The 19139-nt window shown below is 41.0% G+C and overlaps 1 protein-coding gene across 1 annotated transcript in view; it reads left to right on the forward strand.

Annotated features, from left to right (window-relative positions):
* BMPR1B (bone morphogenetic protein receptor, type IB) overlaps positions 1–19139 on the forward strand; it is a 31404-nt gene that overhangs the window by 2485 nt on the left and 9780 nt on the right. Inside the window, exons 2-5 of the mRNA XM_009327030.1 lie at positions 7189–7291; positions 8277–8379; positions 14616–14712; positions 15517–15655. Of these exons, the coding sequence (XP_009325305.1) occupies positions 7189–7291; positions 8277–8379; positions 14616–14712; positions 15517–15655 (442 nt within the window). The remainder of the gene's footprint in view (positions 1–7188; positions 7292–8276; positions 8380–14615; positions 14713–15516; positions 15656–19139) is intronic.

The raw sequence follows: 19139 nt of genomic DNA on the forward strand, positions 1-19139 counted from the left end.
TGTTGTCCCTACATCTGCTCAACTGTTAGTCTGTAATCATTTGCCTCTTAAATTCCTTACTACATAGCTGGAATTATGGATGAAAAGCGAAATGGGACGTTACAGAGAGAAGAGGGTCCTAAGCCTACTGTTGGAAAAGAGTAGTTACTAGGTCTCCAGTTAGCTGGCTGGGTTGAGACCAGGTTTCAAAAGATATGACCAAGACCAACCAGGTTAGCAGGGATTATTCGTTTCCCCTGTGTTTTGGGATCATCCTACTAGGCAGGCAGTAACTTAAATATTTCATCCTAGCCTGAACGAGCGTTGGCACAGTTTTAAAGCACTCAGGAATTCTCATTGAACCTCACTATAAAGGAAGTTTCCCCATATTGAAGTTCAAGCAGTATCGATTGCACTGTGTCTGAAGAATAAAGGAACTGCTCCAGATTAAAAGTTATTGCGTTAACTGTCTGCTTCCCTCAGATGTAGCCACGAAAAGCCTTTTACATTTTATATTTAAAAAAATTAAACCTGTCGTCAGCTCTATCAGTCTGTTAAGCTTTGGGCTGTGCTCGGACCTGCAGAGCTTGGATTTGCCAGCCCCGCAGGGATGAGCCAGCACGTGCTGGGGCACCCAAGGGCCTAGCAAAGCCCTGACACCTGGGAAATTCACTGAGCACATCCATAGCTAGGGCTTGGGCTCTGGAGAGCGTCAGGCACTGTCCCTGCCGGGGCTCTCACCAAAGCAGGGAAGCTTTTTGTGTGCCCAGGAGCAAGGAGGGCTCTGAAAGTTCAATGGGAAAGCATTTCCAGCTGTGTTTAAATTAAAACTCTCAGAATAAAATAGTAGTCCTGCTGCAATGACCATTAAAAATGTCTCATAAAAAGCAGTCTGCCATCCCACCTGAAGATTTTGGTCTGCTACCACAGGTATTTATCTATTAAAGTGTAGATCCTGCCTGTAGTACTGGTAGTCTGAATGTTGATACAAAAATGTGGACATCTGGCGGCCATTTAAAATCCTCTCCATAATTGTATTTTTAGAAATTTTAAAGTCAATATTCTTCAACCACATCTGTATCAAATCCTCTAACAGCCTGCTGTGTTCCTATACAGAATTTCCCTTTCTTTATACTTCCGCAGCTTAAGTCCAATAATACTTTTAGGAGCTAAGGATAACGCTGCAGCTTAAAATGCAGATTGCTTTCTATATCAACGGAAAAGCAGTAGCTCTAGTCCGAGTATGCTTTAAAAATTGGGGCAATCGACAAGCACAACAAGTTTTGGAAGACCTATTACAGGGTCATCTCATCAAGAAAGGGTTGGTGTCAGGCAGCAGTGAAAGGGGGCCAAGCCAGGAGCTGAGGGTGATGCTAGGGCCAGCCATATCCTCACCCACCAGGACCCCATTTTCCCAAGGGTAACTGAACACAATAGGCAGAGACAGCTCACTCGATGGCCCTTCACATGGCTAGTAGTGATCTGGATCCAGGCAGGAGATGGGGCTGGAGACAGGCACCCCTGCATCATCGCTTAGGAAGGAGCTTGATGCTCAGACCTGAGCTTAAATGGAGCCCCTGGGGAGGGGGAGGCCACTCTGGGCAATTGAAGCTCATTAGTGCACTCAGGGCCCTGACAATTAAGATCTTTGCAGAAGGTTTGCAATCCTCTGCTTGTAAAGGGTGTATTAACCTGTACCATGTTGAAACTTTATTCTTTCTGAACATCTGTGCGATTCATAAAAGGCTTTCAGTAAAGAAGCTCAAAGCTGCTTTGAACACAACCAGGACCTTGTTTTACTGTTCCATTTCAAGTTTTGTGTGTACAAAGTGAATGCATAGGCAGTTGTGTCTAATCATAATTAATTGCATATTTTAAAAAGTAGCGTTAGATTTAATTGGCTTTGACTGTAATGGGATTGCAGTAAAGGCAGAGGCTGATTAGGTGCCTTGTTGCACTCTATTTTCCATTCACAAATAAATGCTGATACTTTTAAAGATTGCGCTGATAGAGTTTAATTTCTTGTGAGTTGCCTACTGGTCTTGATTCTGTTTCTGCCCAACTGTGTCTTGAGGTAGCTTTGGTTATCTAAAGCAATAGAATAATTCAGTTGCTTTTTCAGTGTTATCAGAGATGATAATTCACTTGAGTGATGTTATTTTCATTCTCCTGTTCTCCAGATGATAGGATTGAATTTTCTTTGTAATTTGGTATGTAGAAGAAAGAAGACTTCAACAGTGGGCCAAAGCACTGAGTTCAGGCAACTTTTCTTTAAAGCAACTTCAATGTTTAGGGTAAAGTTGAACATTTTCTGATAAAGGAGCTATGGTGAGATCTTACAAGTTAGCCTTTCAATTTTTTTTAATGTTTATTTTTATTTTTTCATGTAATCCTTTATACAGGGCTGTACCGGAGACAGTTAAGCCTCCTTTGATGATTAAAACAAAAACCCAAAGGTCAACAGAGACAAATTCTTGCAAGCTCCAGTCTTTCCTTGCCCCCTCTGTCAGGGCCGTACGTCTCGTACGTGGCTCAGCAGGTGACTTCACCCCAAGTGTTTAAACTGAAACGCAAAGTCCCTCTCCCATGCTTTTCAACTGTGCCACAGAAATTCCTTGTTCTTAGTTTCAGGGCTTGCATTTAAACCTTAAGCTAAATAGTAATGCAAGTCCAGTCTCCCTGTATTGAGAGCTGTTGCATTACTCTCAGATAGTTTTTTAGCGTGAGGGAGTACTTTGGTGTTACTGTGCAGAAAGTGCTGGAATACCTAAGACTTCCCTTGCATATTCAATTTACTTACACCAAAAAAAATCCAAAACAGCAAATATCCATGTTAAGTCTGTCCTAGCATTAAAGAAGAAGCTACATCATACAAATTCGACTGCAGTGTAATCTTAAGGTCAAGTAAAAGGAAAAATTTGGTCTGCGTTTAAATTTTGGAGACAAAAGAAAGGAATAAAAGAAAAAGGGAGAAGGAAACGAGGAAGATCAGTAGCTTTATTTTGACTATTTGCTTCTTGATAGTTCTCTCAGCTACTGCGATGGATTTTTCACATAAGTGAAAGGTGCTAGAGAGCCCTGGTGAAAATGCAGAGGTACCCATGCTTGGTGCTATTGCCATACCCCAAGTTGTGCTATCAGGTCTATAGACCTGTCAAATCTCATATACTCAGCATGAAGCCTGGGCGGTTTCTAGGGCTTTCCCTCACAGATTGGCATAATGGCTTGTTTTCTGTATTGTGACCTCATGTGTCAGGGAGAACTGTTTGATCTGATTTATGATTTAGTAGAACAATGCAAGACACATTTGGTGGGCCAGGTCATGTCTCAGTCCTGGGAGAATAGTATGGGCAGGTGTGTAGAGAAAATAATGATTGATAGACCTATGTATGATACATGAAAAGATGCTCTGCTAGGATGGGTTTGTTACCCTCCTTTTTCTCTGTGTGAAGGGTCATCGTCGAGCACCCAGAGAGCCAAAAGGTACCATACACAGCAGAGAATGTATGGTAGGACCAGCATCACCATCTTGGAGACTAAGTGTGGCCAGAAACTGTGGCCCGCTGTGAGCCAACTTCTTTGCTTTGTTACACCTGTATGTCTCTCCTCGCATTCAGAGTAGCTGTGCAAACATCTGAAGGTGCATCTGGCTCAACAACTGTGTAATGCTCTTCTCACTTGGTTTCATGTTACTTCCCTGATGCACAGCTGCCAACTATATTATTTGTTCTGAAAAATCAGCCTGTGTTGAACACATTTACAGTGACTCCTTGTTTTATGGATGGTGTCCAAAGACAGTGTTTTGCTAAATTTGGCCTTCATCATCTTCCTTAAGTGAAGGATGTGACAAAATACGTAAATTAGATGCAAATTGGGAGTCAGCCAATTTTCAAAGTAGATTATTTCTGCCAGTCTTTACAGAAGAATATGAACTTCCCAGTTTCTGTTCATAATATAATCTAACGTTTTTTTGATCATTTTTAAAACCAGTACAGAAACTTGTCGTGGTGCTTTGGATGGAAATGAAAAGATGCTGTAGCTCTTTCTGATACGAAAACCTCTATAAAGAGGAGGAGTGGACAAAAACTATAATACTTGTATGGACTCAAATGTAAATAAAATTAAAGATAAGGAGTCTTTTCATCAAGTTATTTAACATACCTGTTTGTGATAAGCACTGAACGAGGGAAAGACGTTGCTTTTCCAAGTTATATATTGCCATCCCTGGCTGCGTCACACACACAGCGAGCAGGACAGGAAATCTTCAGCAGTCAAGTTTTGGTAGCTGAGGTATCGCATCTTCTGTGAGAAATGGCTGCTGGCCAGTGAGGACATCTGTGTGAGCAGCTGCAAAGCTGTTGGCCTCTGTTCCTCCCTTCTGACATTTAGTAAAGGTCTCAGTTAAGATCACCTCTTTCTTTCTGGTAATCTGTAATTGTAGCAGCACATTCTACATCAGTGTCCGTCAGTGTTTCTGCTGTTAACTCTCTCTATTTTACCTGGCATTTGACTTGGCTGTAAAAATTCACTCTTGGCAAACATGTGACATACCAAATCTGTATTTATTAGTGATCACATCCCAAATGTATTTAATCGCTGTCCTGCACCATACTCTAATAAGATGATGCTTTAGTGGAGGAAGTTAGTGGGTGTGTACCTGAATGTATTCAGTAACATCAGGTTGAGTTGCTTCTTTACACACCGTTGGCAGAATCAAATTACACAGAATTCAAATTACCGAGTTTTTATTATTAAGAAAATAATAATTCTGTACTACAAATTTTTGCTAGGAAGTGGAGAATAGGTTTTTCATATTGCTTTGCACATATCAGCAATGTACATAGGTTTCTATTTGTGCAATCACCAAAATAACCATAAAATTGGAGAGGATGCAGATTTATCTGACTTGTTTCTGACTTGTTATAATAGTAAGAACAGTTTCATTTCTATCATAGGCAGGTAGGAGGTAGGTAATAAAACAGCAGGGGTATGCCTTACCCTTTACTTGCAGCGTGTGGTCCGTCTGACATCCTGTGAACCAGGAGAAGAGGTCAGGGGCGGGAGGGGGGAAGCAGGTAAGAGATAATTCTTTCTTTTCAGAAGAGTCACTTCTACCTCTCGCCCAAACACCTGAGAAATTTTCAATAAGATAATGAGTTCTTACATTGCATGAAAACTTTTTAGTTTATTTTTTTCTTAGAGGTAGAAACAAGCGGTACCAATGTTTATTCTGTTCAGCATTGCTATTTTTAATTGTCTCACACTTTTCCTTCGTTACGCTACTGTTGTCTGTAAGGAACATGATTTATCCTTATTGTTGGAGCTTTGTAACTTTTCCGGTTTGCTCTATCCAGTCTAATTTTGTTTGTCTTTTTAAATTCAGAGTAAAATTTTAAGAGGGACTAAAGTGCTTGAGGAGCCTGAATTTAATTTTCAGAAATGAGCTGAGAGTTGGTGTCCCTTGGCAAGTCAGAAAAAAAAAGAAGTAAAACTGCTGACTTTCCTGCTTCTTTTTTCCCTTTTGCAAACAATTTGACTTTTCCTTCCCCTGCTTTCCTTTGGTGAACTGAGCATTTTGGTTTTTGCTGGGGACTGTTAGCTGTGGAGTTCATTTTTGTGCTTCACTTGATTGCGATTTATTGTTTTGTTGCTCTGTCCCCCGGGTTAAACTTACTCATTACTTTGAATCAAAGGCACCATGCAAACAAATATAATCTAATATAATATTCTACTCTAATGGATTCCTTACAGTCTCTCTTCTTGGCAATCCTAGTGTTCCTATCTTTTAAGCTTAAGCAATGAAATCAAGGTGGTTGTTGCCCAGAAGGGTTGCTGTCTCCCTTGCCTTACTCGTATGCACAATGTCAAAGAAGGGTAGAAGTCATCGCTCCCTTCTCCGAGAAAGTAATTTGTAACATGCAACTGGTTACTTTTCAAATCCAGAAGTCAATAACCTGTGATAGATTATTATTTGAAGTAATAAGCTTACTGTGGCTAGACCCTGCACCACTAATATAAAAATATGCCACAGCAAATGTTTGACATGATCCTATCCAGCATCTCTCTGTCGTGTAGCTAATACTTACAAATTGTGTTTATCTCTTACATGTGTAACTGTGCCTCTCGTTTCCTACATCTTCATTGCCTTTGCTGTTGTTGCTCTGTTACTCTCATTCAAGTAAGGAGCAAATCATCCCAAATTTTGCTGTGTTTAAATTTTCTAATCCTTTTTTCTTTTTATTTCCTTGTTTTAACTGAGTTTGTTTCTTCTCTTCTGAAAAATACTCATTGCACATAATAACAGTGTTATTTTCCTGGGAAAATAACAGAATATTTTATTTTTATGTGACTTAAATGTCTTATATTAAAGAGATTTTTCTTTATTTTTGGATCCTCTTCCTGCAAATCAGTCAATTTGTGTTTCTTACACATGTTACATATCTCCCTCAGAGTGCTGAGAAATTAATGTACAACAGTCTCAGTAAAATGCAGCCACCCTTTTTGTGCCCTCCTCCCCCTCTTTCCATAGCATTCAGGCATTTGACCTTCACTGAGGAAGGACATTTATCACCAGCACCATCTAGCCATCTGTTAGTATACTTGTCCTCCCTGGTGCACATTCTTGTAAACGGAAGCGTTATGGATCACTTTAGGCTTATAACCCAAGTAAACAGTTATGAAGGGTGTTGATGATAACTCAAGGACTCATACACAAGAGCGTTGCAGTTTGTAATATGGTTAAAACAGGAATCACAAATCATTCTTAATAATATTTTATGTTTAGTATCTCAAAAATGTTTCTTTCTTCAGGTCTCCACCATGGTGCAAATATCCATGCCTTGTTCCCATGCACAAGGCAGACCTGCTGTAGCACTGATGCTTGCATTTATATAGGTCTCCAAAGTCTTAACACACTAATGGCCACAGGCAGAGAATTGAGATGTTTGTTAGTGGGGTTTATAGCTGTGAAGTGTTGGAAAGGTAAGTGTGTCAGCTCCAAGGAAGGGCCTCCTTTGTGTGTGCAAGAGCTAGTTCACAGCGCTGTCGGCTGTTGGACTGCATTGCCTTGCGTGCCTGAGTCTTCCAGCCTGCCTTACGTCGATTTGTTAATGGCAGATTTGCCTTGCAAGGAGCAAAGTTTAAGACTATATCCAGCAGCACGTTTTTCACTTCAAAGCCTTTTCCTGATTCATTCTTTCCAATCCTCAGCACTGATGGCTACTGCTTCACCATAATAGAAGAAGATGAGTCCGGTGGACATTTAGTCACCAAGGGATGTCTTGGATTAGAGGGCTCGGACTTCCAGTGTCGGGTAAGAAAGCATTTGCTGTCAGAGTGTCGCTTGGCTTTTTGATAGCTTTCAACTGAAGTGCAGTCAACAGACATTAATTACTATGTCCATGTTTTTTACTATGTCCATGTTTTTCACTTTTGTTTGTTTGGCAGATAGTTGCTCTGCATTGATTGCTGAGGGGAATGCATTTATATCCCTGAATGGTGATATTATAGCTGCTCCTAACAATAACTTCAGTTTTTGGTTTTGGCACTGCTGTTACTAGGAATACTCCCGCTTAGAGGAAGTTTGAATTTAGAGAAATGCAGTCTTAATTCCTGAAGTCTCCATGGTAGCTAAAGTTAGTTAGGATGTTGTTTGATGGACTACAGCAACCTTTATGTAGTTGCACTTTGGTTTTGGATTTCTGGTGCCAGAAATTCCCTTCAAGTATAGTGATCACCTGATGGAGAGCAACTATCACTGCAGGAATGGAAGGGGTATGGGCAATGGAGCAAGGTGGCTCTAAAGTGTTTGCCTTTCCTGATGTTAACCTTAAATGATTTTACATGAGTACAGGAACAGTCTAACCATCAAGGTCCATGGAAGGTATTTTACCCAGCTTCCCCTGAGAGCAGAAGCAGCAACTAAATTAGTCCACACGGCAATTCCTGTATTATTCTGGCTAAACTGTTTTGAATACCCACGTTAACTTATTTTTGTAATCTAAGTCTAACTGGTGGACGTATGTGACTTTCACAGTTCTGTCTTGCACCTTTAGAGTCAATCAGTCCCTTCTGCAGCACTAGGGCACCAATAGAAACACGTGAATTCATCTTCTAATTATCTAGATGAAATGTTGCTGGATATGCTCGGTGGCAGAAATCCTTACTCCACACATCCTAGAAATCTGTAGCAGACTGCAGTCAGCTAACAAGGACATCTTTCTCTCAAATGCCAGAATGACGGTGTATATTTACAACACAGATAATGACTTTGCTTTCTGTCAAATTGTTTGTTGCAGGACACTCCTATTCCACACCAAAGAAGATCAATTGAATGTTGCACAGGCCAAGATTACTGTAACAAACACCTTCACCCTACGCTGCCACCACTGAAAAATCGAGGTAAGGGGAAGTAAATCCAGTCCCAGACTGATCTTTTCCTGCTGTTGCTCTTTGTGCCTTACGAAGAAACAAAGCCAAAACCAAAGCGCCTCCCTCCAACTGCACTTGATTCGAGAGATAAACTGCATTAAACAGTATCGCTGAATTCCTATAGGTCGTGTGGGGAGCGGTGCCTTGACCCGTGGTTGCTGATACTTGCTATTATTCCTATTGCATACATGCAGTGAGCATCACATGCATTAGAGTCACACGATATTGTCCTAGCCCAGGCCAGCTGGCTATCGGTGATCACCCCAAAGACTTAGGTTAGTCGTGGCAGAGGATGCCTCTTGCTGTGTATGTTTTCAGCCTGGTAATAAAATTGAATCCTCTTTCTAGTCCCTGCAACATGCATTACTGTTGTCCATAACTCCACACACATCAGGACTAGGTCTCCAGTGGTTAATTAGTCAGTTTGAGTTGACTGAAGTCCATTAGGATTTTCTTACTTAGAAGACCTGATAATCCAGCACTAGGACAATAGCTAGTCACTAAAGCAGATTTTCTACTTGAAAAATGTAGCTGAAAGTAGAATGTAGAGTAAGAACTTATGCACTGATTTTTTTTTTTTTTTATTTGTTATTTGAGAACAAATGGACATGTATTAACTTAGTAGATTCTGGGGCAAGGTTTTAGCTTTTTTGTTTGTTTGTTTGTTTAAACGTCACTTTCTGAAAGTTGGTAAAACTATTTTGGCTGGATGTTGCAGAATACATTTTATAGAAATGTATTCCTAAGTGTAAATTCATCCATGATAAACTCTTGGCATTGGCAGCAGTGGCCAAGATTTGTGGTGGTCAGCATGGAGTTTAGTCTGTGAGAGTCAGTTCAAGGTTGCAGGAGAATTTGTAATCGTGGCATTCTGAGTTGAAAATCCAGATCAGTGTGCAGATTCACTCTTAATTACACAGAAGTGGATACTTACACAAATGCATGCTCAGAGAAAGCCTTCACTAATGTAAGCTGTTCTCTTCATGCCTATGAAATTCTGCACAGATGGGCTGCAGAATCAGGCCTATGGAGAGTAGTATGTAAATATTTCACTGTTTACTAGCAAGCCGTTAAGTCAGCGAAACCTCGTAAAATTCTGACTTCCAACATAAGAGTTATGTACTACTTTGCTGGCTTTTTCATTTTAAAAAGTTCTTTAGATTGAGAGAGAAGATGCAAAAGGAAGTCAATATTTGCTCACACTTACTTAGTATATCAATAAATGTAATTTCAGTTTGGAAAACGCTGCCATGATTTATTCTTGCTGCTGACTGAGGTTATTCTACGTTAAAACTACTTAGAAATACTGAACTGATGCCTAACACTAGACATCTACCTTATTAAGATTTTAGTTATTTGGCAAAACTATCTGCTGCTTATACAGAAAGCAGTAAAACAAGCTTTTGGTAGCGGCAGAAGTTGTTTGGATCGATGTTGGTTTTGCTCTGTGTGTATATGGGGTAAATAAAGCATCACTTGGGCACCGTGGTGGCAGACCCATTAAATAGCAGAGAGAATATTTGTTGAAAGAAAAATTTCATAGAGTTGGAACAGGTTTCTAGCTGCTCTGTGTTGCAAAGTTGTCTATTTTAGCATGACAAACAAAAGGCTATGTATTCACTCAACATACTCTGAAGACTTTTGTTTGAAATAAGCTCTCGCACTACCGGTATCCTGATAGTATATTGTGGAAATACATTTCAGGAGCTGCTTCATTAAATGTGGCTGGACAGGGCTGAAGTCAGCATCTTTATTAAAGCCTTAAGTAAATATGTCATTCTTGGTGCCAGGCCTGTTTTAATTTGTCGTTGCTGTATCCTAGTATGAAAGCTCAGAGAAAAGCCATAGTTTGAACTGTAGAACCTCACTGCAACCAGGTACACATACTGTGTACAAATACACGCTACTGCCAGTACCCAGTACTATGGCTGTGATCATTTTTTCTATCGAAAACATTTTGATTAGGCTGTGATTGACTGAGTACTGTTAGAATTGTGTATCAAACTTAACATAAACTGTAAGTACAAAGAAAGAGAAGATTAACTTAAAAACAAGCTTCTAGGAACAACCTCCTGACCTCCAGGATTCCATGAAAAATATGTATGTTCCTCAGCATTTAAAAACCAAACAGAAATTTGGCTTCTGATGAACTTACGTCCGAGGTCATATCTCATGGGAAACAGAGTCTAGGGATAGCATCCAGCTGCAGGTCAGAGGTTGTTGAACTGCAAATTAACCTATGCACCAAGGTAACATCTACAAAGGCAAGTGACTTGTGTTCTCAAAGTGCTTTTCCAGACCTGGCATGTGCTGGAAAGTGGGTTTTACCCACCCCCACGAAAAGAAAGGAGGACCACATACATGAAAGTGGGAGCTCGAAGAATTAACACTGGTCAAAGCAAGGCTTGTTAAGCAAGATGGAAGAAACAACAGCTAAGCCTAAGTTTTGAGCTCATATCAGTGCAGAACTAGCAGGATAAAATACCCCAGAGAAACCATGATGTCCTCGTCCCAGCTGTACCTCTGTCTTATTAAGGAAATGAGAGTCATAATTGGGTCTGATACAACACCTCTGCTTTAAACAATAAAAGATATTCCTGGAAATCCCAGCAAAAGTGCAGGCTGAGACCAGTGGAAAGGAGAAATATATCTTTACTGATTTAGAGCCTATATAAGCAGAAGTGGTGGTGCCACCGTGTCTGGCTCCCTGCCTGTAGAGCTCGTGATGAATGGGCAAGGGAATGATTGGAGGAATGATGGGGTTTGATGTGTGCACAGAGTCTCCACGCCTCAGATTTCACTGCAGTTTTTACTCGGATAACCGTAACGTTGTGAACTGGAGGGACCTGGGGAGGGAGGAGAACCTCCTCTCCCTTTGATATGCTGACTTCTCCCTTGAACCTGCTGGGTGGCATTTTCAATGCACTCCACAGCATGGTCCTGCGGATGGCAGAGCGAGGGGAACGAGTGGTGGAGGAGGGGGAAATCACGGCAAAATAACTGAGAGGCAGCTTGGTATCACCAAAGAACCTCCTTTTGTTGCCATCTCTCCCTTTCTGTGCTGCTCACCACTGACACCAGCACGCACCACTGTTTTCGTACAACATGAAACTGTTAACATGCCGTTTGCTGGGCTTCGCTATTATCAGCCAGCCGAGGTATGTGAAGAAGCTTCCCAAACCTACCGCGTGTTTGTTCGGCGCTCCCCCCACCGTGCTCCTGGTAATCGCTCACTGCTGCCTCCGTGGAAGCTACTGCTTATTCTCATAACCCTGATGCTTGGCATGTTGCAGTTGCCAAGTAACATAACACTAAAAAGCACAGCACTGGACTTCTTAAAGGACAAAGTATCTCCATCACGCAAACTGGCACCAACTGGTACCCGCCACAGTCTCCACCACAGAGCCCATGAGCCAGTGATTAAGTGGACTCACGGCTGAGCTGCCCCATCCCTCCACCTGGCCAAGGAGTTGCTTGAAAATCGTTCAGGGAAAGGGAGGTTTGTCCTGCTGCTCTGTGGGGAACAGCACGGGCTGTAGGAGGAGAGAAGAGTTGGTCTCCAGCAGCACCAGCCTGGCTCAGTTCAGCAGAACAAACAGACATTGCTGGTATAAGAATGGGGACATGCTTTTAATCTTGTGTTGTCCACACGCCAGTGGGTTTATGAAGTCCTCAAGTGAGCAATCAAATGAAATTCTGCCAAAACACTTTGAAAATGCAGGAAGTATTTGAAAGGTGAGACAACAGCTCACTTACCGTCAGTATTGCCTCCCATCGTACATAGCGAAATAAATATAAAGACATGTGGAAGTTATTCTCCTCTCCTGTGAGAGCCAGTTGCATGCCCATGCCATGTGTAGTGAGCCACTACTAAAGCTATGTTAGCTGACTTCATCAGCATGGGGGACATCACCTACTGCAAAAGCATAAGCATTGCTGCTGCTGCAGTCTACATCGGCCACTCTCAGCACGGAGATCAAGACACATTCCTTTATGTCTTGCTTGCTTTCCTTGCACTTGCTTCACATAATTGCATTCGGGTACCAAAAAATTTTGCAGTTTTGGAGTCTGAAGTGTGTTTGAGAGCTACACAGCACTTCTAAAATGCCTCTGGCCTCTGGGAAAATCAAACTGCATTTATTTACTTTTCTGAATGGGAGAAGCCCATTAGAAACATTGAGCACAGGGTTTGGATCATTTAAACCCTAAAAATGGTCAAAATTGGATTCAAGATTTCAGCATCTTTATCATCCCACTCCCAAATGTAGAAACTCGGACGCACACAGGCTGCATGAACATTATGGGTGCTTTACAAGTTCCGGTAGTGCAACACTTTGTGTCTGTGTAAATGCGCAGACTTCCATGGCTTTAATGTCTAGCATACACAAGTGATGAGCAAGAGCTGAATTGCTCCTTCTGTGTCTAACATCAACCTTCATTACTGCTAAGCACAAAAACCCAACTTCCATCGTGGTCTATTCTGTGAAGTGGGAAAACCCTTGCTGTGGACAGATACCCAGGTTTCTCCCAAGTATAAAATCCCACTAAATGGTCTGCGTGCTCTGTTTATCCTCTCCTCAGCTGACGGGCTGCAACATCTTAAACTGTCACAAACCACACATTTTAGAGGGAAATGGCTGGCCGACACAGACTGCTTACAAAGCATGAACTAGAGCCCTTAGCCCTGCCAAGCAGCCATTGCCTTCGCGAGAGAGGTCTGGATTCCCCGGTGGGCTCTCGGTTTCGGCTCGCAGCCCACTTGGAGTGGCAGGCCAGGTAGAAATCTGCTGCGGCAGGGTGAATGATGGGCTCCAGTGTTTTCCTGATAGACATCGTGTCAGTGTCCCCTTTCAAAGGCATTGGCCGTGTCTTGAATGTTTACATTGTTATTGCTCCTGGAGCAAGTAATGGCAGGCTAAAACATGACCAGTGTGATCAAAAGGTGTGTTAGTAGGTAATCTCTGTTTGTAGTGGAAAGGGGAAGGGAAGAAATAGTTTGGGGGCAAAAACAGAAGGAGAAACTGGATCTTTGAAATAAAAGAGCCTGACAGTAAACCAAGAGTCCCTTAGGAATCTCCTTGTCTCATTACCCTTGTAAATCTGAAACGTAATAGCGCCGTTCCAGGATGAGTCAATACGGATAGTTTTCTTGCATTTTACGATGTGTTCGGCATTAATGTGAAAGATGCAAGACAGCGAGGCTGGGGGAGAGCTTCAGAAAACGTAGTCCTCAGTTGTGTTATACCAGATAGCAACTTTGGGAGGGCGGTGTGTGTGTCTGCATGCTGAAATACCATAATTTTGAGACTTTGGGGGGTGGGGGAGGTTAAAGAAGAATAGTGCTAGGTTTCTTTGTTTTTCAGCAGAGGAGCGTCCATAAAAGTCAGACTCGCTTGTCTGAGTTGAGAATACAAATTTGGAGATTAATGGTATTCTTTAAAGGAGAATATGAGTCTCCCATGCAAAGATTGACTGATACATTTTAATAGTTTTTATGTAGTGGCATTTTCTACAAGTTACTTGACACATTTCACTTCCAAAGTGTTTTACAGAATAGCTGCTGGAAGGATAGTTTGGCCTACCAGCACAGGAAGGACTTATTGGCACATAGGGCTGCTATAGAGCAAACGGAGGAGAAAATTCCTGCTCAGGTGTTTAAAACAGGATCCGAGAGACAGATTATTCTACAGTGATGGAAATATACTTTCAAGGCCTCTCGTGGCCTGCCTTCTTGGGGGTTGGATGGTCCACTGTGTCTTCCCTCCTAGGATAAATGCAATTATTCTTTTTTTTTGTATTAACTGTTCAATAGGATGCAACTTAAGAAGAGTGATTTAAGATAGAGGCAGTAATTTTTGTATGTCTTGGCTGATCACTTAGGTTAAGACACAGAGCTACGGGTCTTAACTGATTTTTCATTCAGAGCCAAACAGGGAATTGCAAATCAGGGCGATGTTTTACCTGAGTGAGGGCTGAAAAATCAAATAGGCTTTTGGAGGTGCCAGTTCTGCCCTGGTCAGTGAGGGTCAAAGAGGAAGCGCATGACATTCCTGGGGTTTCCAGGGGTATCTTGCACAGGATTTCAGTAGAAAAGAAAGGAAATGATCTTTTGCTCGCTGCACTTTTTAAGGCATGTGTGTGTTTTGATACTGACTTTGTACTGCCTCCCTTTCCAAATTTTCCACCTTCCTTCTTTTTAACCCCAGACTTTGCTGAAGGAAACATTCACCATAAGGCCCTGCTGATCTCAGTGACGGTTTGCAGTATACTTCTGGTGCTTATCATCATATTCTGCTACTTCAGGTAAATAAGGAATACTTTACCAGCTTGTTCATGTTCCTCCCAACATTTATCTTTTTATAGACTTAGGAATTTGAAAAAATTGAAGTGGACCTTAAGAAAAAGAAACGAGAAACTGTAATTTTACGATGAAGGAAAATGTGTATTTTGTTCATGCTAGTCACAGGTATACCTGTGTGATGTATTTCATATAGCATCTTTTGCCCAACGTCCTAAAAAGCCATTCAGGTAGAAGCACAGATTATTCTTTACTGAGTCTAAGAAAGCCACAGAACAAACTTCATATAGGGTAAATAAACCTAAGGCTTATAAATGTGTTTATGTGGTGAAGAACTGATCATAAAAAAGAGAGGGATACAGGAATGTAAGTAAATATGTCTAGAATGTTATCATAATCTATATACATTATTTTTAAATAATTTGTGACGTTTTTTAAATAGTCCCAGATCCCGTGACCTTACCTCCTCTGGCTCCTAAAAGATCCACTGCAGTCAGTAAAATAAAACTGGGTATTTACTTGATCTGTGTTTTAAACATATTTAAGTTTCTGAAGGAAAAACATTTGGTTGCTTTGCAAACTTACACCAGATTGCACAGTCTTTGAGTTTTATACTTGAGTTTTGATGCTGAACACAGTTGCTAAAAATAAAACAGAAAATTTTGGGCAGTGAGTTCAGCATGTATCTCAGGGAAACAGAGGAAGCTGAGAGTCTATAAGTGAAGCAAACGTGAAGGATGATGTGCATTATTCATTGCACATGTGTTCATTGTATTCAAAGCTAATTTCACTTTCATGTAAAACGGCAGGTACAAACGCCAAGAGACGAGGCCTCGCTACAGCATCGGGCTGGAGCAGGATGAGACCTACATTCCCCCTGGAGAGTCCCTGAAGGATTTGATCGAGCAGTCCCAGAGCTCAGGGAGCGGCTCCGGGCTCCCTCTCCTGGTAAGGAAGCAATATTATTTTAATGCAAGTTTAAAAGGCAAAAATGAGTAAAGGGAGAAGACAAAATGAGGCACAAGAAATTACATGTATGTGTCCTCAGTTGTTAGTTTAGTTTTTTTTTCTCTCCCAGAAATGACAAGGATTTAAGCTGGAGAACAGCTGCTTTAGAAGCAGGAGACTTTTTTTCATGTAGACTAAGCCAAAAAATCTTAGGTATTTTTTTACCTCAGCTCATTTCTTATTTTAGATACCATAGGGTAAGTACAGGCTAATAGAACTCACAGAAATTCATCAAGACTTACCCCAGTGTACAGGACAGCATCTGGCCCGCTGATCTTATTTTCTTGCTTTTTATGTGCAACACACAATAGCATTTCAAACACTGACACATCGTCTTTATGTAAAGGGAACCGTAATTCATCAAACCTGGAACCTTTTTATGTGTAGACTTCACTTTGCATTCAGAAGTCAAGAGCAAATTATTTTCCCTTGTAGTGTGGCAATCTCAAAGGTTAAAGGCGCAGGGTTGGAGTTTGTGATTATTTCTGAACTGACTCCAGGATGACTGAGCCCCCTGAGCTCACCTGCTGAAAAGGCAGCAGTTTTACCTTCTGTGGCAAAACAGGTCTGTTCACCAGGGGTTTTTGTTTCTGGGGGTCATCGTTGCTTCTTAGCACTGAAAAAAAAGCCAGGTTACTCATTTAAAATACTGCCTCTGAGAAAATGAATTAGATTTCATTTTCATTTTTCAGAGATTGTATGTCCCTCCCGTCTCCCAAATCTGTTAGTTTGTAGAGATCCTGTTACTGTAGATGTTGTCCAATTTCCAAGTACTGCGTACTATCTATTTGTTTTTTGCCCACACATCTTTTTTCTGCACCCTAAAGAAGAAATAAAATAGGAAGTTTTATAATTCCTTAAAATGAAGCGACAGGCTGAGTGGTTGGCAAAAATCTGACTAAACTCAATTTGTTCGGGCTTAGAGTCCCATTTAAATAAAGTGCTGACTTTTTAAAAAATTCAGTTTTCTGACAATTAACATAGCTATTGAGAAAAAAAGCCAAGCTGCCAAGTGGGTGCTGTGACTGGTGCTGAGCATGGAAAACCCACGGTCATTTTTCTCTGTTGAGAGAAACTCCATCATTTAGGTCTAAGGCTTTAAGAAAGCTCCGTCATACCAATATCCCTCTAGCAGCCATGGAAAGGGAGGGATCGTGCTTACAATTTAGGACCATTCCTAATGAGTGCTTCCAGTTGATTTAATTGTGAGGGATTCTTGCTTTTTTTGCTTTATTTTTTTGCATAACACCTGCCACATCAAGGTCTTGGTCTGCACTTGGTGCTCCTACCTGTTACAGTGACAAAAATAATATAATAATTTAGAGCAAACACAAGGAGCTTGGTGGTTCTTCTCTGAAAGTATGTGTTTCCAGCAGCCCACGTGGGTAGCAGGTGCCCTGGGGCATCTCGTAGCAGTGCATGGCTCGATACTTCATCCCAGGATGCCCTTGAGACAAAAAAACTGGAGCATCGCTGGTTGTGACCGCTTGTGCTTTATGCCTTCCTCTGTCCCAGTGAGCTGGTTGGAGGTGGGGTCTACGGTCTTACTGGTGTCCCCAGGCCTACTCTTGCAGTGGACAGAAAAACTAACTTCTGCTAATTAACTGCTGTAATGGCCAAGGTGGCATCCCAACTGGGTTGTTGCTCAGTAGCTCTCAGAGCTGTGCTGGTGCTCCGTGAAGCAGAAACCATCCTGTCTTCTACCAGTCCTCGTCTCTCAAGCCTGGAGACTTTGCAGCCACTGAACCAAGTGTTCTTCCTAAAGGCACTCTTTTCCCCTCTCTCTTTGCCTACAAAAATGCATACGTTTTTTTCCCAGACTTTCCCTTTAAGGAGTGATTTTCTGTGGAAGAGAAGAAAAACGAGAGCTATAATGAATCTTGCACTTGATAATAGTTGTTTGCTGTATTTCCCAGACAGCTACAACTGCTACAGGCTCACTAGAAACGCACAGATTAATACCTCTGGGCCCATGCCTGAAACAAGTATATAGAACGTGCCTGGCAACAATGCTCTAGACTTTATTGTGGAAGAGTTTGTTTTTAACTGTATTATTTCTTACGCAAAGACTGAAACATCCAAAGTTATTATTTCAGGAAAGTAAGCCGCAAATTTATTATAAAATGTCACTTTATGCTAAACAGTAATGTTTTCCTTCTGTGCAGAACATTTATTCTAATGGGTACAAATATTATACCAAAAACAAGCATTAACCAAGATTTTATCGATACTTTGACATTCAGCAAGCGTTCTTTCTCCTGACCTGTTCGTACCTCTGACAGAAAAGTTTGCTGCAGGTCAAATGCTGCCAATCAAATTTTAAAAAAATTACAGTAAGTTGTAAAGAAAAGCTTTGAGCCAAGAAATGGGGGTGCACAATCAAGTCTGGGCAAGCAAGGATAACCCCATTGGCCTTGCCAGAGCAAGAAATGTAGGCGAAGCTTTTCCCCCTATTAATCCACATGCAAAATCGGGGAAGGAGATCAGACGCCGGGGACATTTATTTCAGTGGTCTGTATGAAGAGTTTGCTGAATTACAGCTTGGTCTCTATCTTTTCACGTATTTTTTTCCTAATTCCTCTTCCAATGAATTTCGCTTTTCAAGGGACTGCGTCCCGGCCATAGGTATGAAGTTCTCTGTTCAAAATACTGAAGTTACAAAAGGTTGGTTTGTCTGAATTTTCATCTGCAGAAGCTGAACACATTTAGCTGAACATCAGAAAAATAGAATGCAGAAAGTAGAAATAGTTGGTAATTGGATTGATTCCAGTCAGGGAGAGGAAACAGAGGGCCATGTAACCTTACCGGGCTGCTCACAGAGCTCAAGCAGCAAAATATATAGATTTGAAAAGAAAGAAAAAAACCCACAACCCCACTCAGTGTAAATAATGCGCATGAATACATCATTCAGCATGATTACGAAATCAGTTCATCCAACAATTTTGATTAACTGATTTGTTTTAGAAATTGTAATCAGTTTATGATTCAAGAAAGGGCTAAATTCCTTAAAATAAAATAAATTGTTCATAGGAAATCATTTGACCAGTTCTAGCAAGGGGAAACCAGGTTAAGGCCCTTCACATAGTATTCTGCCGCCTGAAAACCCATAACAGAAATGTGTGTTTCATTTTCTTAATGTAATTTAATAAGGAACTTTTCATCATTAACTATTGTAATTCCATGTACTTTATGATGCCATTACATATATTTACACAAATTAAGTTATTTTATATAACTGCATTATTGTTCAGGATGCATTTTTAAAATGGGCAAAATAGAAAGCAACAATGCTAAAATGACATTAAAAATGTTACAGCAAAATTCCAATGTAATATAACTATTGTTCAATCACTATATGAGGGTATAAAAGAGAATAAATCAATTTAAAAAATTAAGGCTAATCTCTGTTCTTGGCTTTCACTGA

Source organism: Pygoscelis adeliae, unplaced genomic scaffold (genome assembly GCF_000699105.1).
Source record: "Pygoscelis adeliae isolate BGI_AS28 unplaced genomic scaffold, ASM69910v1 Scaffold87, whole genome shotgun sequence".
Lineage (NCBI taxonomy): Eukaryota > Metazoa > Chordata > Aves > Sphenisciformes > Spheniscidae > Pygoscelis > Pygoscelis adeliae.